The 22,474-nt window shown below is 41.5% G+C and overlaps 1 protein-coding gene across 6 annotated transcripts in view; it reads left to right on the top strand.

The window, feature by feature from the left end:
* TTC7A (tetratricopeptide repeat domain 7A) overlaps positions 1 to 22,474 on the top strand; it is a 204,013-nt gene that overhangs the window by 99,088 nt on the left and 82,451 nt on the right. For all 6 annotated transcript variants that reach the window (XM_064414482.1, XM_064414479.1, XM_064414477.1 and 3 more), the window contains 2 exons: positions 12,094 to 12,210; positions 16,040 to 16,137. In XM_064414482.1, coding sequence (XP_064270552.1) covers positions 12,094 to 12,210; positions 16,040 to 16,137 — 215 coding nt within the window. The remainder of the gene's footprint in view (positions 1 to 12,093; positions 12,211 to 16,039; positions 16,138 to 22,474) is intronic.

A 22,474-nucleotide genomic window follows, 5' to 3' on the forward strand; every position in this document is an offset into this window, starting at 1 on the left:
CTGGAAGCCAGGCATTTCTGCATGGGCTTTCTCCCCACACAGGAGAAAGGAAATCATAGGACTCCTCTCTGTGAAAGGCTGGAGCTTGCTGTACATCATCACTTCTGCTCCTTTATTTTTTGCAGAATCCTTGTGGATATAGGGAACACTAGAATTCTACAAATGAACCATTTATTTAAGGGCCTGAAGTCGGGAGTCATCTGATGCAAACTGACCGAACCCTGCACTTCATTTCTGTGTTTATCTCATGCATGCTCATTTCTGCGGAGTTAAAGCTGCCTGAGTTTTTCTGACTTGAAGCTTGAGTGCCAGATCCTCAGCTAGTTTAAAAAGACAAAAATCCATTCATTTCAGTTGAACAGAGCTGATTACCTTCAGCTGACTGTGAGACCCTGAATGTTTAGTTCTTTTTACCTGTTTCATTACAGCTGTTAGTTCTAAATTTTGGAACAGAGTTCCGTTTTAAAAGCACTGTTGTGTAAAAATTTGTAAAGGTCAGTGGTTGCTAAGTGCTGGACTGTGTCTCAAAAAAACCCCCACCTTCTGTGGGTGGGTGAAGAACACAAAAGTAAACCAAAAACCAGCAATCCTGTCACCTGCACTGTGCTGCAAAATGAAACCTGTTTTTCAGCAGTCAGACCGGGTTAATTCCAGCCAGCCTTTAAATTGTATTTGCAGTTTTACACTGAGGTGTTTCTCTCAGGCTGTTATTGAAAGAAGGCCAAATATTTTTGAATGTTTAAAATGTAATTACTATGCATGTTTTCTCAAAGGATTTTCTCTAATCATATATGCAGTGCTTTAGATGTATAATATTGTGTCATCTTCTCTCAGCACATCTGGAAGATCTGTCACACTGGGGTGTACTATATTGCAGAAAAATAATCCATTAATCTGATTTTAGGTTCAATCTGCTGTGGATTCTCCTTTTACTTTTGATTTGTTTTCTTTACTATGCATATATATTTCTCACCTTTCTCTCAAGGCTTTTTTGTTGGCAGCTCTAATTAAAATTTGTTAGGTATCTCTGACAGGTTGAGACTGCTGATTGTTACACGTGAGCAGTGACTCAGCTTACTCATACAGTGTAAGGTGTACCTGATGGAGTCATATGTGCAACAGTGCAGTTCAAATTTACAGCAAAGCTAAGGAATAAAGCTTCACATTTAATATACAGCCTGCAAGATCCTGAATTATGTTCATGTTCAGCTGAACTGTGCACAGCTTTCTGCTGGGAAAAACTGACACTGGAATAGTAGTCAAGGATACAAGCTGTGGAACTGGGTTCTGTAACTCAGCAATGTCCTTGGGTTGATGTGTGTATTTGGGGAATTACTAGGAAGAAAATGGTTGGAAACAAACCTAGCTGTTCACAGTTATATTCTGAGTTTTTATCTCAGAGTAATGGATAAGGAGAGCTATCACAGTATCAGTTGAGCTGTCTGGCCTGAGGTCTGTGGGGAATCTTTACCGTTGGGGAGGCAACAACATGACAAAAAGTGCTACCATTGCCAAAGCCAATCTGCATGGTCTCAAACCTGACAGGGGTTAGGGGCTACAAGTCCTGACTCTGCAATTAGCCTTGTACAAAGTGAAAAGGAACTATGAAGTAAGAACTTTATAAGGAAATTTAATGCATCTTCAAAACACTCTCTGTAGTGAAAATGCAGCCCAGCACTACCATGATTACAGTTTTGTCTGCCTGATTTTTCTAAGTCAGTGTGCTGTCGAGCCAGATGGTTACACAAGTTTTGCTAGGTTAGCTCAGTTGTGCCAGTGAAGGACTGAGTGAAACTGCAGTAGCTGGTCTTCAGCTCATCTGTTGAAGTGCAGACCTGGGTCTGTATGCTGGTCCCTAGCCCTGCATTAAAGGTCGTGCTCCTGTGACTCCCTGCTGCTGTTCTGCACTAAACATGTTCAGCTGCTGCTGACATAGGCTGCAGTTACATCTTTGCTTTGCAGGCCCAGACAAATATAATTCCTGATGGTAGCAGTAGCAAAATAGCCATTTCTTTCTCTGGAATTTTCTTTGGTGAAGCCAGCAGTTTTCTGTTTACCTATCAAAATACAGGTTTGTTCTAGATACTGTGGGTTTGCTTGGGTTTTTGGGTTTTCTTGGAGGTTGTTTTTGGGGTTGGGTTTGTTAGGGGTTTTTTCAGAAATGAAGGAGCTTTTGTCTGTCTTAATTTCTTTTCACCTTTTAACCATGTGTTTCCCTGTATTTTTACATGCTGGCATATAAACATGCTCCTTCATATCTTGCAGAATAAGCTCATCTTTTAAAAAGCACTGCCTCTGAACTGTCATAAGTGTATGGTGGGTTGTCTTAGCCAGAACCTAGGTTGAAACATGCCCACGTGTGCCCCAGAACCAGTATTCTATAGTGAAATTCAGTGGTGTTTGACTGATTGATTTCCACCTTTTCAGCTCTGCTGAGACATGCAATCCATGTGCGCTAAATAGTGGCAAACTTTGGCCCTTCTTGTGTTACTCATGTTAATACTTTGTCCTCTGCAAAGTTAAGCACTTAGGAGAGAATCTCATAGATCGTTCTCCTCATAAAGAGCTGGATCTACCGAGGTTCTTAAGCACACACTGAGTTATAAGGAGAGGAATAATTGGTTTCTCATTGACTTCAGCAGGACTTGTGCTTGAAGATGAAGACCTCTTATATGTGTGTTACTGTAATAGTGCCAAGGTAGCATAAATTATATTGCTTCAGATTAAAATAATGAAAAGAGTGAGGTCTGTTTACCAACATTGCATAATGCAGCTTGAAAAAGAAAAGCTTATTTTATGCCTATTGTTTATACAGCAAAGCCAAATTTTGTATGGTTCTAATTTACTAATACAGTGGGGGCATGATGCAGTTTCAGAGTGTTGGCTCCAAGTATCAGTAACGTTCAAGGTTTCATAAATATGTCAAGTTGGGTAGAAATGTTTTATTAATCCGTTACGGGGTTCTGCTTTACTGTATTTTGTTGCACAATTTATAGATCCATAGTAGGAGAGTGCTATCACTTTTTATTACCTTGACACTAGGTTAATTAGGAGGTATTTCACTTTGTTTTAAATATATGGATCAGGATTTAGACATACATTTCCAAAAGGAAACTATGTTATTGGTTGTACTGAGGTGACTTGGAGGTTGATGTTGAGTGTTACTTTACAAGCCAGAGTAAAAAGCAGCCTCAACTATACATAATAGAAGCTTTTATGAAAATGCAACAGTTTAGAAGTGTAAATGCAGCATCCAGTTCTGCAGTCTTTGGGAATAGGAGGTATTGGCAGCATGTTAAATATTCAGCTTAGTCTGTTAATGCTCTTCTCTTGTCTGGAAAGATCTCTGCTCAGCAATCAAAGACCGTAGTCTTGGTTTCCTTTTTCGTTTCTGTAAATCAAGAGTTGTTCCAGTGGTTGTGGCAGCATGATAGTTCTCAGCTCTGCCATTCCAAATGAATTCCAGTTTAATCAGGGCTAGCTGAGTTTATTCAGGAGGCACATCTGATGAAATTCTGAAGAATCAGGCCCAGCTGATGAGAAAATGTTTTAAATGTCAGTTACAGAGGAGCTCGACCTGCTTTCCTTCCTGTCCACAAATAACTCTGAAGTTGAGAGCCACCCGTATTAAGAGATTAAATGTAAAGGATATGGGGCAGGCAGTGATGAAGGCCCTAGTTCTCCAAATGCTTTGCAAAGGTCATTCCTGTTATCTGCTCTGCATTTGGAAGAGTTAAAGCACAGCGACCTGGATCGACTTGCCCAAATCTGGCCAAGAAGCCATGCAAGACAGCAAGGCATGGAGTGTGGCTCTCCCAGCTCCCCAGCCCAAGCCATAGGATATTTGCCACACTGCCCCATGGATGGAATACTGTGTTCCCAGAACACCTCTGAGATCACACTGCCATTTGGTGTTGCCACGTAAGTGTCTGTTGCCACCCACAAATGAGATTTTGCACCACAGAGTCACCTGAGTTCAAGTGTGAGGGCTTGGGTCTGCTGGATGGAGAAGCTGTGCCTTGAACTCCTGCTGACTGAGTGACTGAAATTAAAGTTTTAAAGAATTAATAGGAGGTGAACCTCTAAGCTTCTAGCCTTAAATGCCCAAGACCTGGCTCTGGTTTTCAAATGTGTTCATAACAGTGTCCAGCACAATGGGGTATATTCCATGTAGGTGGAGACTGTCAGAGAAGAAAAATTTCACAAAGCAATGCTGGGGGAAACTTGCAGAATAAACCTCTGAATCTTCTGAAGTGTTTCAATATAAAATTTAATTTGCTCTTCTTACAAGGATACCTATTTTTATATTGCAAATAAAAACTTGATGAAAACACACTTTATAGAAAAACTGGGAACTTTTTCCCCAAGTTTTGTTGTAAAACTTAAAAGTGTGAAAATTATTTTTGCATTTTTATTTGGAAATGATATGGATGGAAATACAGATGATTTGTGATAGTACAATACTGTTTTGTTGGCAATTCCTCATCAGGGTGAGAGGAAGATAAAAACTCCTTTCAGGTGTATCACCCAAAGGATTCTATGAATCAGGTGAGACAAGCGTTTTTATCAGCTCTGCGAACAGTTTGCTTCCTACATTGTTAATAAAAAGCAAAATACCACAAGTCTGGCATTCAAAAGTAATGACTTAAGTAAAAGGAACACAGACAATAATTCTTATCACCCTTTTTATTCTGACTTCTTTTCTCGGGTATGACTAGATATGGTTTGATACTGAAGACAAGTGAAGATAAAGAAGAATTTCAGTGTCTTTTGGTTTTTTTTTTCTTTCCAAGCAAATCAGCTTGCTTTTTACAGACTATTAATTAATTGTTGCTTTTCCATTAAGTGACAACCAGCCTGGGTTTAGTAGATAAAGGAGGTTTGCTACTAGATGCCCTTTTGATGTAAGGGGCACTTTCTGAAAGGACCACATAAGTATTCATGGTATCATATTTGGTCTGTGTATCAGAAATTAATCTGGTGGACCCGAAGGTTGAATTAAGTGAATGAGGTTGCTGGACTGGTTACACACGTTTGTCTTGGGAAGAGGCATTTGGGTCTGTGCAGAGTTATGCAGCATAGTCCATGGGCAGGACCTTCACCTGACAGACAGGAGGCCCTTCTGCCATCAGGTCAAAGCTGCAGCTTGCAGGAGGTGGAAGTCCAAGAAAAAGCATCCAGTGGCTGCTCCCTTGCTTTTGCTTTGCAGTCACCTTCTACAGTTTCAGCTGCCATCTTGGCTTTCCTGATCACCTCTTTCTGTGTTTCCCTACTTCTCTATAAGCAAGAACCTTCTAGATGTTTTGTGCCAGGAGGCTGAACATAGCAATTTGTCTCCATTGTGTTAACTTTTAAATAGCCTACAATCTACCACTCTGGAAGTTGTTTTCACCCATGCTGTAGCCGTCATGGTTTGTGGAGCAACATTAGTCTAATTGCTGCTGTCGTGCAGGACTGGTCTCAGAGCAGGGCATTCTTATCAAGGAGGAGATGGCAGCTCTGAGTTTACTACTTTCCCTGGCTTAGGAAGATGAAGTCAGTAATTCTTTGGGCATGGTGACAGATTTCTTGTTTTTATTTTTTTGTTCATATTGGGGGCTAACTGGGCAGGGAGCCATAAAAATTAGGACTGTATGTCTGTAAAAGTATATGATCAATTTATTTTTGTTGGGAAAGTGATAGATAACATGGCACAGCATGAAGTTATAAAAGGAGGTTGCAGTCATAGTTGCTGGCATTAATTTAACTAGAGAATGTGCCCTTAAATGTCAGGAGAGTGCAAGAAGCACGGAGTTATTTGAGAAGATAGCAACTTTGATGTTGATTTTTATCAACAAAAATACAGGAGATTAAAAGCAGCTCCCCAGTTTTGCTTCCTTTTTTTCTTACTCATAATTTGACTAGAGCATTAGCAGGTATTGTAGGAAGGTTAATGAAACCATAACAGTTATGGTGAAAGAGTATCCATTATCTAATTGAGTTGTTTAGGTGACTCACCACTGAAGCTAAACTCAATAACAGGGAAGCTGAGTAACTGATTTTCTGTGAAGACACTACAGTTCCACTGACAGATAAAACAAGACTAGACAATCTGGGTTATAAGAAGAATATGGGCTTGCAGTCTTGTTTCTGCCATATCAAAATGTAAGAGTGGCCATTCTTGATCAAACTAAGGGCTTGTCTGGCTTCAGCAGGGCATCTGGTGAATGCACAGGGAAAAGCATATAGAAATCTAGCAGTAGGATGATCCTACCCCTCATATGTGATCCTTGCTTCTGTCAGCAGATTGGCTCAGAGGCTTTTGGAGCCAGAGGTTGCATTAGATTGCCTTTAATGCCCCTGATGGGCCTGTCATCTGTGAATTCCTCTAATCCCTTTTTGAACATATTTGTGTCTGCTCCAGAACATCCTGCAGCAATGGGTTTTTCACTTTAGTTTTGTGTTCTATGAAAAAGCACTTTGCCCATTTTAAATCCACTGTTTGATTGCTTTATTGGATGTTCTTTCTTTCATTGAAGCAACACAGATTGTTTTGACTTCCTGATCTTCTTCATGCTATTAATGATTTTATAAATCTGTCATCTCTTCTCTCAGTCTCTTTTTCAGGCTGAGATGTCTATTTACTATATCTATGTATCAAAAGTGTTCCAAAACTTTGATAATTTTTCTTGTCTCTTTCATCCTCTTTCCACCTCTGTTAGATCAGATTGTGTTCTGTATTCACCTGTATCGTCCCATTGTATCCATTACCTTAAAGGAGAAGAAACTGATTCAAGAGGATCAAAGTGTCAGGGGTTTGAATCCACACCTTGCAGTTCATCAGAGGACATGCTTGGGTCCTCCACTCATCCAGGTTGTGGCATTGTGGTTTTCATTGTCTCTGGTGTGGAATATGTATCTGGACTTCAGAGAGGTGGTAGGGTGAGCTGGTCTCTGCTGTTCCGTGGCACTTTGCTGTCCCACCCCCATCACCCAGACACTGGAATTGCATTTGCTGCTCTTGGAGCTGTCACTGGTTTTCATCTCCAAGCAAATGTCTGTACAAAGCAGCAGGCACGTGAATCCCATCCTTTAATAGAGGAGCAAAGTACACGTATCAGCTGGAGAAGGTCAGTAACTGGATGCTAATGTACACAGTTGTCTGGTGAATTAAGATACACTGCTGCATGTTTTGGTGGGGTTTTTTTTGTTTCTTTTGCATTCAGAATCCAAAATAACCCAACAGCTGTGTGTGTAGGTAGACAAATCTGGGTGAATAATGAAAGACTTTGGGGAATGACAGCACCGATCTGGTAAAGCTCAAAGACATGTAGATCTTTGAGAAGCTGCTGACAAGCTCTCAAAAACTGGAGGGGTTTTAAGCAGACAGTGAATGGCAAAATATATAGACAGATGACTACATAATACTCATTAGTCCTAATTTAGTCTCTCAATCTTGAAATGAGTGGAAGGTGTTCTTGTTTGTTATAGTACTGGCATTATTTATTGCTTGTCAAGTGATAAGACACAGATCCCACTGTGATGCTGTATAAATGTGTACTACAAGGGCTACATTTGATACTAAGAACTCCATTTTAAAGCAGGCTTTAAAAGTCCCAATAATTAACTGATTAATAAATCTTAAAAAGTCCTAGAGCATCCATAAAGTCTTCAATTGATTATCACTATACACAGCAACTTAAAACTTCCACAGATGTGCTCATAAGCATTTATGGTATACAGATGCACTTGTGAGATCTTCTGATAATAAATATTAGCTATTAAACCTCAGTAATTGAATTTTCAGGGATGGGAAAGAATTGCCTCTTTTCTTCATGGGTAATATTAAAGAACTTAAAGGCTGAGCATTTAGCCATGTAACATTAGAAGACTCTTGGAAGTGCTAGATAGGTGTATTTGGCCAGGCCTTTAGACATCATGAGTATAAGCATTTGAAGTCAGCCTTTATGAAAACAAATGTTGAATGCCTGTTGAAATCAACTGAAGTAGCTTGCTTGCTTCTGAAAATTTTTATAGGTCTTCCAAGGTTCCAGCCTCTACCTTTTTTGTCAAGGTTTGACATATTACAGTGATATGATAATTTGTACTACTGAAGTTTTGATACTTGGGAAACCTCATTATGAATTAATTTTGAATTTTCAGAACCTAAAGTGGCACCAAATTTGGCTGTGTCCGGAGTTTAATTTGCTAGAGTTAATGTGATAGAGTGAGAGATGGGTATTTTTGCTTGTGGCAGTAACCTGATGTTCCATTAGAGAAAAAAAGCTTTTTGCATACTGTCCACGTGCACCACAAAAGAAAACCTCTTCTGAGAGGGAGCTTAGAGTCTCGTATCAAGACTAAGTACTGGTTATTCTCCATTGGTATTGTCCCTGAAATCATACATGTTTACAAGAATGATTTATGGATTCTTTTTTTCCTCTGTTTTCCTATGCTTGCAGTAGCAATTTATATACTTACTTTAGCCTGAATCTGTTTTCATATTCACAGACTAATAGAATTACCAATGATTATATTGATAATCGTGGGGCTATTTTTATATGTTGGATCCTTTTAAAAGTCTACACTGCTTAATACTACAAGCATCATACAAATGTACAATGATATTAAGAAATACAATAGGGTGAGATCTGTGCTAAGTAATTTTTATTTATGCCCCTGAAATTGTGCGCAGACACTGATAGGACACAGTACTCGTTAGATTTATGTGTAGCAAGAGTGATAGCTCAGTAATAAAATTATAAGCTTGAGATATGTGATACTACGTCACTGTTTTCTCTGTGTATTTACTTATCTGGTTTCACCGTTACAAAACTTATTAGAAACTGAGAAAGACTAACAGCATATAGCACATGCAGCCTGATACCCTGATTGTATTTCCACCTTTTACTTAGCATGCTTAATTGCATTGTTCGCTACTGCCACTAGTATGGTTTGATTCGTTTTGCTTCTTACGTTCTTCCCATTTGTCCTTTGGTTTGGTGCATTATAAGACTACATGATAACATGGATAACACTATTCCCAAGGTAAGCTGCCGCAGCAGCTTGTAGGGCATAGTATCTCCAAGATTCTGTAGTGTGCCCATGTCTTACAACTCATGATAGTATTGTGCTGAGGTTTCATTATATTTTTGTGAGAGGCTTTTTTTTCCCCTAGTTTCATTAGTTGCTCTCTCTCCTGAGATAGAACATTGCATCTTCATCCAGAGCAGATGACATATACTCACTGTAAGCAGTAAACAGCAGAGTGATGAAATGCTTGCTTTGTCTTTTTAATGTTCAACTGCAAGGCATAAAGATGTTATGTAGTGATTTTACTTGCCTGCTGCTAAGCTATCTATGTCCCTGCTAATGTAAGAAGGAGAAGGAGCCTTTAATATAGCTGTCCTGTCCTGGAGTTTGACTGTCAACAGGTTTGTCTATTTAATTAATACTGAGTGGTATCTTACCATGTTGAGAAGTGTGGCTTTATTCTGGGATGTAATACAACTGGCCTTGGTCTTCTTGACCACTGTTCTTCTGCTGCAAGGAGGGCTGTACAGTGCTTTAGAAGGTCTTTCATTTTGAAGGTTTGTAGTGGTTTAAAAATTACTCTGTGTGTATAAAATAGCATAGATTGTTCAATGTGCTTGCTTCTGGGACTAGAAGAATATTTTTAATAGAGTAACTTCCAGAAGGAAGGTGGTGCAGTCTCACCCCTCTACACAGTGCAGCCCAAAGAAACTCACTCATGAGCCTATGCATCAAATCCACAGCTTCTGTTTATACACCACCATTGCTTTCCAGATGTTATCCTGCCTTGCTGAAAAGGCTTTAATGACTAAGAATTTACTGTTCACACAAGGTAGTTGCTGCAAAGATTATTTTCCTTGATACTTACGTGAATGCATTTACTTATAAATTTCCATTTGACTGATTTCAGCTTCCAACAAATTCTTAGATTCTCTATATCTTTTCTTTTACATCAAAGGCTCACAATGAGAGACTTCGTGTAGATGCTTGCAGGCTGGGACAAAACAATTTCTTTGCTGCTTCTTGGTTAAAGCAAATAAACTGAGCTTATCAAGCCTCTGATGAAACACATTTTTCTAGCCCTCAGATCATGTGCATAACCATTTCCTGAACCATATCTCATTTTTAGTTATCTTCTGGAATCAAAAAGCAAGAACTAGAAACAGGATTGTAATAAGTGTCTTGCTGATGCTCTGATCAAGAACAGCCATGTCTTCCTGTTCCTACCTGATTGCATTTCTGTATATGCTAACAGTTGTTTGACCTTTTAACTGCATTGTTGCTCAGGAACTTCATGTCTTTTTTAATACCATTGCACTCCATGATGTAACTTCCCATCCTTCTAGTGTGATATGTATTCCTTATACCCAAGTGATTAATTTTATATTTATATGTTGTGTTGAAACAGGCTTTGTTCTTATGAGCCCTGTTCACAGGGAATGCAGAGCAGCAGGCATTGGTGGCCAGTTCCATTGCTAACCACTCCTTTGAATTCAGATTTTTTTTTTTTAACAGTGCATCCATCCATTATTACATCTTTGTCCCAGCAAAATTTTGATCAGTCTGTGTTTTAGCCTCAAATACCTGAATCATAAAGGGATTTCCTCCCAGTTAGGTGGTCAGCATGTCTAAGAGCAGATTATGTTCTTACCAGTATTTGCTTGTTCACACCAGTAACAAGAAAATCAAAGATGTAGAGTAGGGATGTAAAATAGTAAAGGGTGCAGACAACTTCCCTTGATTATGAATCTTGATCTGCCTTTCCTAGTCAAAGTTTGTACCTGAGGAATTTCTTGGAATGCTTGTCCTACCACATCAAATTGTAGCAGCAGCCATGAGCAGCCTTCACTATAACAGTAGATACAGTTGGCTACATTTTGCTCACTAACATCCCCACCCCCAAGGAAAAACCACCAACCAAGCAAAAAACCCAAACCAAAAATGCCCACCCTAATGTTTGTTAGTGCCAAATGAAACTGCCATTTTAGCACATTCCTGTAGATATGCACCACACAGTATTGGCAGTAGAGTTCTAATTTTCCAAGTGAAGAATCTCTTACTCAGCTGCAAATTCTTCTCTAACATCGTGTATGCAGTTGCTCTTGTCTCTTTCTGAAGTAGTTTGGATTCCTCAGGAGCCTGCAGGTCACATTCACAAACCTGTTTTTAGGATTTTTAACATTCAGCTGCTGTATGCATGTTTGTACACATATGTGCTTCCAGTGGATTAATTGCTAGCCATATCAAGTGAATTAAAATTGTGTTGATATTGGACCATATGAAAACATTTAAAGCAGAAAGTAAGTTTTTCATGAATATAAAAGAAATAAATTATACCATCTTCACAATTTGGATAAAATGGGTGTAGTGAAAGATGGTATTAAAGCCATGCTGGCAGCAAGTGGTAGCTTGTGTCATTGCCAAATCTGTCTTCTAACCTCTGTGTGACCCAATTCTGCTGAATTCCAGTGGTCTGTGCAAGTACGTCTTCTCTAGGTATAAGAATAGTAGCAGCAGTTTCACTACCTAGAACAAGAATGTACAAGGCTATCAGCTGTCTTGCCTAGGGGCATGAGATGATTGCCAGCTGGGGTTAAGAAAAAGTGTTTCCTTCCTGTGAGGCATTACATAATTATCTGTGTATGTTAAGTGTGCTGGGGTTTTTGTCTGAAATTCATTATATAAGCCAGTGCTATAAGGAGATGACAGATAAAGAAAACAGCCTGGGCATATGTATTATGGCACTTCTGTTTTCTCCTGTTTTTAATACTGTCCAAAATAAAACGAGATTCAGTTTATGTTTCACCTTGTTAGCTTTGGAATGCTTTGCTTTTAACACTGTCCTGCCAGCTTTGTGACGCAAATTTGACTGCAGCTGAGGAATATTGTTAATCCTCTCATCTCCTTGTGGGGAATCAAACTTGAGCCAAATGAAATGTTTTGTGCTATGGTGTTTTCTTTTATTACTGCACGTACAAAGCAAGTAAAAATGCTGCCTGCCAGGATCTTGCCAGAGTGATACTGATTCTCTACTTTTATGAGATGCCAATAAAATAGGAGTTATTCTTTTTCATCTTGCAGCTTGCTCTTCACCAAAGTAAAACTGGAATGGATACATAAAGGACCTGAAGAGGCTCTGGTGACATGCAGACATATGTTGCAGATGTGGCAGATGGTATACAATGTTTTACAGCACAGGTAGGCTTTCTCCAATGTAGCAAGTTCAGATTTGAATTGGTAACGTGGTTATCTTTTTAAATTTTCTAGGTACTTGAGTTATTTTGCAAGAGTCATAAACAGTACTGTTTAAGAGATAAGTAATATTTCTAGCAATGATTTAAAAAAGAAAAGGGAAGATTTTAATGGCCATTATTTAAAAAAAAAAACAAAACAAAAAAACCACAAAACCAAAAAACTAGAAAACCTAAACTTCAATGTTTTAGTATTGAAGAAGCGGTTTGAACCACAGGTTTCTGCACCAATGGCTAAACATCTCTCTCCATATTTCGATGTCCAGAATGGAGGACAGATTTTCTTTCTCCCCAATAGTGCTGAGCTTTCATCAGCTATTGTTCACAGTCTGCAGAAGTTGGCACCACCCAGGAATGTGTGGGGGTGACACAGTCCTGAAGTGAGTAAGCCAAGGAAAGGCACAGTGCCAAACTCACATGCTGTAGCTGCACGCTGGTTGCACAGCCTGGTGCTAACTGGGCAAGGAAAGAAAGGAAGGATGTAGCATCTTTCACCCTACCCTTGTCCTAGTAAATCTGCATTCACACAATGCTACGTTCCCTGTTTCCTCCCTTTCATCTGCTGCCCCACTGAAAGATAAAGTTGAAAAAGTGTGGAAGATACTGAGTTGGGTTTTCTTCCTTCCCACACCCTTTGGATATTGCCCTAGTCAAGGTATCAGTGTACAATGTCTTGGGAATATTTTACCAAGATTTCTTGCCCATAATGTCCACAGGGGTTGTGTTTGAAGGGAAGGACAGCATGCTTGATGGCAGCAATCAAGACAGCAGGGTGATGTAGCTTGAGTTGTTCCCCAATTTCTGTATGCATTTGCATAAGTTTTATAAACACCAGAAGTATATGCACAGTATGGTGCATGTCTATGTACAAGTTGTCCTTGAGGGGATATTAGTAATTCTTGTTGGTTTAGCTAATGAGCAGCAAACCAAACACAAAAAATCAGAATATTTACATAGCAGCAGTGGTCTTTTACAGACTTGAATCATTGATTTCCTTAGGCCTTAGTATCTTTAGCTGAGGATTCAATCCTGTACCGCTCACATGAATAATCTTTATACCCATGAGTAGTTCTTGTGAAGCTGATCAAATCCACACTGAACAATTATGACTGAGGAAGGTTTACTTTTGCAAGGGGGGGCTGAAAGCCTGCAACTGTAGAGAGTACATTGGAAAACAGACAAATAGCTAGTTCAGCCATTTGGACTGCATTTGGATCCCAAGCTGTGCTTTGGCTCTTATACTTAAAAACCCAGGATGTGATAGCTTTAGAGGCTTTTGATAAGCTTTAGCCATAGAATCTTAAACAAAACAAATTGCTTTGCTTTTGCTTTTAAAAACTCTAGTATATATTTCACTGCTATTCCCAGCAGGGCTTTTTTTTTTTCTTTTTTCAAAAAACACACAATAAAGTTTTTCATATCAGGAAATGCTATTGGAAAGGTAACAAGAATCAACTTGGTACCTGCAGTTTTAGACTGGATTCAGTGACCCAGGAAGCCCCTTGTATTTAGCAAATTGCAGCAGTATCAGCTAACAAATATGTAAAGTATTCTGGGTAGGGCTGGCAGAGGAACTTAAGGGGAATTCTTATCAGTGAGACTTGGACAAAGGCATTTTTAGGGCCTCTTGCAAAAGAGGAGGTTGTATTTACACAAAGTTGAGAGCTGTTACACTCAGTACTCCTTACTGGTTCAATCAGTGGATAATTGCCTACACAATTAAATGGCACTTCACTTGCATTTGTCTGGCCTGTTGCTGGCTTTGCGATCTTACTGTGATTCTGACAGACCAAAAAGTCTTTCAGGGCCCAGTATTTTATCCCCAGCAGCTATTCATATGCCCTGTTCAAGTCCCCTGTCTTCTCTCTGACAAACTGGTGCCTTTGCATTCTCACAACCAAGTGTCCCACTCAGTGTTTTTGTCACCAATTTGTCCACTGTCTCAACTATGTTTCAAAAACATGGGCAGTAGATGTCCTGCTGTCATACTGTCAACATTTCCAGTGCTGTATGTAGAAAGCAAATAATCTGGTTACTATCCCTTCCGTGGTGCATCAAAAGCTTTCCTGGCTGAAGGCTTTGTACTGCAGCTTTTAAAGGGTAGTTAATTTTCAGCCCTTCTCTGGGATAACAAGGCCATTGGGAGTGGCTGTTTTGCACAATGCATTACACTGCGTTTTCAGCCTGGGATTTTCCAATCTCTTCACCTGTCTTTAGAGTAGGAGTACAGTGTATTAACCAGTGTTCCAGCATGTGCCTGAGCAGTGATTCCACGGTGGTGGCTGCTGCATTAAGGTAGCACTCACCTCATATCATGGCAGTAATATATGGAAGTGCAGCTGCCTTATTCCTGCATGCACAGGAGTGAGACTGAGCTGTCCATACAGTTCCACCAGCAGCTTCTGGCCAGGGCACTTACACTTGGGTCAGTCCTGTTTAGGTAAGGCTGAGGCATAGGACAGGTAATTTAATTTCCCTTCTCTGTGTCACTACCTGATAGTCTCAAATTAATTATCAGTGTGGAAACCAGTATGGAAGACAAGGGAGGCCCATTCAAGGACAGAGATTGGTGCAGTCCAGTGCCCAAGAATTCAGAGTGCATTAACAGAAACCATTATGCTTGGTCTCAAAGCCCAAGTAAAAGGTTATTTAGCTGCTGTAAATATGATTGCTATTATGATGAATGACAGTAAGTGGCTTTCAGTCTTACGTTGTTAGCTGGAAAGGACAAGACTTGCTTTATCTTTTGCTGTTGTTTTCTGTGATAACAATAATTGTTTTTAAAGCCAAATAGCAGTCCCAAGCTAGTTCTTCTGCTAGATCAATGCAGATTCAAGGGAATTCTGTGCAATTCCTACCAAAGGACTCATCAGACTGAAAGATGGGGGCATCCACACCAATCATGTCTCTCTGACAACTTGCTTCCTGGAAGGAATATTGTCCAAAGGCTGAGCTGCAGGCTTGGAAGTGTGCCAGAAAAAGTAGCCAGGGCAGTCACTTTTCCTTTTGGTATTTCATCCCTTAATGGATGATGAGAGGAGATATCATCACCACTGATCCTTGGGGGAAGGCAGACTATGTGGTGACAGGAAGGCTCAAGAGATCTGTGTTAAGTGACTTTTTGTTAGCCACATGATTTTTTTTTGTGAGTTTCTCTTTGTAAGGCCTCTCCTGTGAGGACAGAGGTCCAGTAGAAGAACAGACCAGAGTTTCATAAACAGACCTGTTTCATAAAGCAGTGCTATCTGGTAGTTTTTATCTTCCTCCTCTTTTTGAACAGAACAAAGGAGGAAGGGGAGCAAACCTAAAATTAAGGGCACATAAGCCCTTTGAAATGAAAATATGAAGAAATTAGCACTCAGGTGGAAGGTGGTAATTGGTCTATTTCAAAAGGATCAGCACAGTAAACCTGTGAACAAATTATTCTGCAGAAAAGCCCAAGAGATGGTGGTTCTTGCTGGGTCTGGGTCTGCTAGTGGGCCTCCTCTGGTCTGACTTCTGGCTGCTAACATGTTTCTTGTCCAGTGGTTTGTAAAGACTTCCTATAGCCAAATAAACTAAATACCAGTGTGTGTGCCCTGGAGCCCCTGCTGGGCAGTCTCTGAGCTTCCTGTCCACTGGCAGTGGGCTGGGTGTTAATACATTCAATAAGCTCATTTCTCACAACTGGAAACCTTGATTTTTCACTTCCCATGGCAGCTAAACTATTGCCTGCTTTGAGGGGAACATTTCTCCACTGAGGGTTGTCCGTGTTACACAGTTTTGTTTCTTTACAGTGGCTCTGAGAAAGGAAGTAGTGTGACCGAGACACCAGTAATCAAAAAGCATAATGGACTGCATCTCACTCTCCCAGATGCTCACGACACTGATTCTGGTAAGGAAACATGATTTGTGCTTTCCTGTCCTAAACATGTGCTTTTGTGAGAGATGAATGGTTCATTTTCTTTGGAGAGGGTGGTGGGCCTGTGCACATCTGTGTTGCTGAGCTGCTGGTCAGGAGGTCCAGGTCTGCCTCCATGGCCAGCTTTGCTGTGGAATGTGTCACTGTGGTTTGCCTGTACCTTGGCTTCCCCATGCATAACACAGACAGGAGTTTCTGCTTTCTTTCACAAAGCTCTCCGAGATGTATAATTCTGTCCTTCTTTTTATTTTTTTATTCCTTCCCTCCCTCAGCCTGCCTCCTCATTTAATTCTGTTTAGATGTCCTGATCAAGCCAGCTGCTTTTGTTGGTTTTGGAAAGCTGAGTGAGAGTGTCTATTCCTATTAGATGGTGATTTGCTCTGGGATTTATGCATAAACCTTGTGATGCTTTATTGTATGGCAAATACATATTCACAGTACCAGATACAGTCAGATGGAAGTAACTGAGACATCAAAGCTGATCTTGGCAGTAAAGGGGAAAGGCAGCTTTCAGAGAGTGCTGCTGACTTGTGATTTCTGTTGTACATCTCGTGATACTTTTTACTTCTTTAAAACCCTAGCTCAAAATCAGATGATGATGTGAGAAACTTGCCTTTTAATTTGGAGGGTTTTTTAGGGAATCAAGTGCCTATGCTTGTGGGTATAGATGAAGCAAAGAAAGTGAATCTCAAACTCAGAAAATGGACAAGAAAAAAACCTAACACATAAATCTCATGGATCTCTAGGGAATTAGTGTTTGTCTGAGTCTTAATTGTGCTATATGCCATGGTGCTGCCTGCCAGAAAGGGCAAATTAATGTAAAGTACAAGCTTTGAATCAGCTTTTCATGCACTTAAAGTGATTTGCACTGAATGCAGTTTGGTTTTAGCCAAGAAATGTATTCCTCCTCCACTTTGAGAATCCAGGTTTCCATGCTAACATGGTTGCCCCCACAGTGAATGCAAGAAAGGAGCTGGTACTGAAATTACACCACCCACCTAAGTGTGGGGCTGGCACTGGCTGCTTTCAGCAGGGCTCTGTGGCTCCCTTCTCTGCAGGCTCTGGGCGTTGCTGTTCTCCATCTAGAAGGGAAGCAGCTGATCTGCTGTCCCTGTTGGGAGCCTTTTTGAAGACAGTAGTGGGTGAGATTGGAAGGTACAGCTCTACCCCCTCTTGCCCTTCCCCAGGGCTGGGGCTGGGGCTGCCTGCTTTGAAAGAGGGAGGAGGTCTGATATTTCTGCATGGCTGTGGAGCAGGCAGTGCTGTCTGTTGTGCAATCCCCCGGGAGCGTGCAGCGGCATCACTGCACTGCGCAGGCGCTCTGTCATCTCTGGGCTCATCACTGAAGGGTGGCAGTCACTGTGGCCAGCTTTCACACTGGCCTCTCCCTCAGCTAAACCACAATAAGATTATTTGCTGTGCCAGAATTTTAGGTTTGCTGCCAGAAAGATTAATTCCTCTTTATTTTCTTCATCTTTTCCTAACTGAAGCAGTGTTCCTAACTAAATTCACTGATATCAGTGATATTAGACAGCTATACAGGCCAAATTTCAGTGCATATCCCAAAACATAAGCTTTTTAATCGTGACGTGACATTTCATCTGACCCCAAAATTAGTCCAAAGTAGGACACCTCTCAAAGCTCTAACCGTCTTTACAGATGGCTCAGGGTCATCCCACAAGTCGGTAATGACATGGAGGGACCCTAAAACCCAAAATTGGGAATCTGACATAAAAATAGTGGAGGGATCTCCACAGATTGCGGAGTTAGCAGCTGTTGTCAGAGCCTTTGAGAAATTCAAAGACGAACCTTTTAATCTGGTCACAGATTCAGCTTATGTTGCTGGCATAGCTATGAGAGCAGAACATGCTCTTCTCAAAGAGGTTTCCAATCCAAAGTTATACCAATTGATTTCCACATTAACACGCTTAATTTCCCACAGAAAACAACCTTACTATATAATGCATGTGAGGTCATACACTGACCTCCCAGGTTTCATTGCAGAAGGGAACAGGAAAGCAGACACCTTAGCCATGGCATTAGAGACTGCTAATGTCCCTGACATCTTTGCCCAGGCGAAGTTGTCACACTCATTTTTCCATCAAAATGTGCCTGCCCTTATCAGAATGTTCAAGCTTTCAAAAGATCAGGCAAAAGCTATTGTTGCTACATGCCCGAACTGTCAAAACTACCAGATACCATCTGTGGGGACGGGAGTCAATCCCCGAGGTTTAAACAGCTGCCAGCTGTGGCAGACAGATGTAACCCACTTTGCACCTTTTGGAAGGTCAAAGTACGTGCATGTATCGGTTGATACATTCTCAGGAGCAGTATTTGCATCAACACATACAGGAGAAACTGCGCAGCACACCATAAAACATTTTCTCCTCGCATTTGCAACCCTGGGAGTACCAAAGGAGATCAAAACAGACAATGGACCTGCCTATACCTCTCGTAAGTTAAAAGAGTTCTTCAGTGAGTGGGGAATACAACACAAGACAGGTATACCTGCAAACCCCACAGGACAATCCATCGTGGAAAGGACACATCAAACTCTCAAAAGAGTCCTCAATCAGCAACAGAGAGGAACAAAAATCACCTCTCCAGTTGAAAGACTTTGCAAGGCTCTCTATGTCATCAACTTCCTGAACTGTACAACATCAGAGCCTGATCCACCAATACTTCGCCACTTTGCAAATACCACCCAAGCAAAGCTCACAGAGAAACCACCTGTGCTGGTGAAGGACCCAGAAACACATAAAGTCTCTGGACCTTTCGAACTCATCACGTGGGGAAGAGGATACGCGTGTGTTCTGCTACCATCTGGTCCAAGATGGTACCCAGGGAAAAACATAAAACCATACCTAGGCACTGCAAATACCACTTCCACAAGCAGTGACAAGAATCCTCCTGAGTCAAACACGAGACCTCCTCAAAACCAGACCAGCTCGGCCTGGAGACGAAAACGTCGCCAAACATCCACAGGTGGAGGAGACGACTGTCCCATCACACAGCAGCAGACAAACCAGAAAGCTGAACAACATTCTGTGGCATCAAGCCCTAGGCCAGGCACAGCCTGAAAACAAAACTGTTCTTTGAATTAGATGTTATTACCCTTTTTACCCTAAAAACCCTATTATCCCTTTTATCTACCCTTACCAAAAGCCTCTAACTTTTACCCACTCCCCCACCCTTAGCACAATAGAAAAAAAACAAACAAAAAAACAGTAAAAAACCTAAAAATAAAAGGGGGGAGGTGGAAGGAACAGAGGAAAGGAACAAGAAAGGAACCCTAACCCTCCCCTCCTACCATAAAAATAACAAATTTTGCTTATATTCCCTATCAGAAGCCCCACTCCTGCCCAAAGATGAAAAATATCTCCGTTGGCGCTGTCCTCACTGCTGCCTGGATGTTCCTCACCGTGCCATGTGCCGTCGGTTGGATCGGCCCACAGCCGAGCCATAATGTCTGGGTAACCTTAGCAAGAACATTAAAACAGGATAACATGTGCTTATCCATGGGGAGCGTTGATAACCCACTTTCCACATGTCTAGTAGGAATTCCTTTTGTAGCCGATGATTGGCCCGCCTATAATTCAGAGCTTCTCCGCACCACAGGTAAGAGACCCCACCAGGTAGAAACTTGGGACCAGTGGACAAAAATACTGCCCAATGCTCTTGAGGAACCTCAAGAATTGGATCTATTGGGATCCTCTAAGGCCACATTCTGTGTCAAATTTTACTTTAGACGTCCAAAGAATAATTTGCCTGAAATTGATCTGAACAAAAACACATACCGAAAAGACATATCACCAATTAACAAAGCCTACAACCCTCACGATTGGTGTAATTACACTGCTCGTGTGATCTCTGTGTCCTCTCTCCACCCCAAAATTCTACCCAAGGGAACGTTTCTCATCTGTGGTGACAGAGTATGGGCTGGGATCCCCTCCCGACTCCAGGGAGGTCCCTGTACCCTAGGAAAACTTTCCACCCTTACTCCAAATATCACCTTGTTGCACAATTGGAAAAAAGAGAGCGAGTTAAAATGCCACAAAAGGTCCTACACAGCATTTGATGAAAATTGCGATCCCAAATTATACGATTGGAACAAACCTAAAAAGATAGCGGTCTCTATATTCCTACCATGGGTAGCTGCAGCTAAGGCCCTGGGCGACATAAATCACCTTAGGTGCTGGCTCAGTAAGCAAGCTAACGCTACTTCTGCTGCCCTGAGCGATCTCTTAAAGGAAGAAGAAACCACAAGACACGCCTCACTCCAAAATCGAGCAGCAATTGACTTCCTGCTGCTTGCCCACGGACATGGCTGCGAAGACTTCGAAGGGATGTGCTGCTTCAATCTCTCTTCACGCTCGGAATCCATCCACGCCAACATCCAGAAACTGAAGGGACTTGTGAAGGACTTAAAAGTAGAACAGACCCCAGACTGGGTCAATGACCTCTTCGGTCAATGGGGATTAACGGGATGGGTTGCATCTTTGGTTAAGGGAATGTTGTGGATTTTTCTTGTAATTGTCATCGTGTTACTTATGTTCTCATGCCTTGTCCATTGTTTTAAAAGAACCATAGGGAACGCCTTTTTTCTAAATACAGAAAGTGGAGTTGTAGCAGGCACAGGGCCTGCAAGGCCTTGGAGGTCAGAAGCCTGAGCTAGGAAATACCAAAGTCAGCATGACTAAGGATTTTAGAAGCCCCTCTCTTCCGCCTTCGGACCCTGTTATCTCTCTGTAGATCCATAGGCCACTTTCCCCTGACCCTTACTATTGGACAGTTTTCAATCCCCCTATAAGGTATAAAAACCCCTAACTCTGCCCGGTTCGGGAGAGGAGAGCTGTCCCTGGACCCTTCGCGGAGACCCCAATAAAGGAACCCTGCGGAATCCACACAGCGCTGCTCTCTCTCTCTCTGCGTCTGCTGCGGCTATACCCAGGGTGACGGCCCCAGGCATGCTGAAAGAGCTGAAATCACTAAAGAGCTGAGCTGCAAATCACTATAGCTGCCTGGGCTGCCTGAACCCCCGCTGGGCGATCCTGGACCCTCCGTGAGCTATCCTGGACAACCGGCCTCCCCGCTGGGCTTCTGCCCTGGGGGCCATAAGCTGCCTTGCTATTTCATTCTTTCTCTGATTTAGTCTTATCTTATAATGCTTTTGCCTGAAGTGATTTAGGCTTGGGACTTCTGTGTTTCTTATAAGCCTAGTATATCTAATGAGCTGCATTTCTATTTTGATAGCAGTTTTCGCATAAATGCAAAATATTAAACTTGGTTTTTTTGGTCTTAAAACACCCTAGAACAGTGCTTTTAAATTATTTAGATAGATTTTGTATGGCTTATGTGCAGAGCTCATCAGAACAAAATCAGTCTGTTATTTCATGAGTGATTTCCAAAATGTTTGGAGGGATTTATTGTAAAATGTGAAGTTTATATTCTGTCTTGTAGAGCTGTTAAATAGAGAAAGAGACTGCACTAAAATAACAAATTGATATGATATCTTCGTATGCCAACATTTGCATGTATTTTGAGGCATGACATTAAAGTTCTGCGAGACAGGTTTTGTGGGGAGGTTTTTTTAGCATGTTTCTTTCGGAGGAGATAGCTTATGAGACATTCAGATAAATTTTTTAATGTTGCTTGAAGTTTTCTCATCTCCCCCCACCACCCTCAGGTCAGAGTCCTGTCAGTGCGGCATGTGCTGATCTCCCCTCTCAGGATATAGTGTGTTTGAGGTAAACTCTTTTGTGGCTGCAGTAGCCATCAGCCCACCCCCATGGGCACTGTGTTGCTTGCCTGAGATGCAGAGATGTGGCTGAGCCCCTTTCAATCCAGAAGGACCAGGATGGTAAAAACCTTCTCTTACAGAGTTTATTTGGTCAGGCAAGCTTTAAGTAGAACTGCTGTGAGCATCCCAGCAGAGATGGGCAAGAACAGTGGTGGCAAAAGTGGAGTATGGGCTGGTTTGGAGAGAGCCTGATCATCTGACATGTACATGTCCAGAGCAAGGAGTGTGTCTGTGTCTGAGGCCAAGCAGGGATGGCATAGCCTACAAGAGGAAGCAAAATATTTTAGGCATGGTCTCTGCCTAAAATATTTTGCTTCCTCTTGTAGGCTGGAAAAGAAAGTAAACATCAAAGGATTGGCATGCCAAAGAGCCTCCCTGTAAATTGCTAAGTAACTTGGGTCTCATTTGTCCAGCTGTGCAGATGCCCACTGCACTAGGCAAGATCAGTCTCAGTCTCAAGTTCCCCTCTTGGCAACTATTGGGCTAATGAAGATAAGACGAGGAGCAGCT

Source organism: Passer domesticus, chromosome 3 (assembly GCF_036417665.1).
Source record: "Passer domesticus isolate bPasDom1 chromosome 3, bPasDom1.hap1, whole genome shotgun sequence".
In the NCBI taxonomy this organism is placed as follows: domain Eukaryota; kingdom Metazoa; phylum Chordata; class Aves; order Passeriformes; family Passeridae; genus Passer; species Passer domesticus.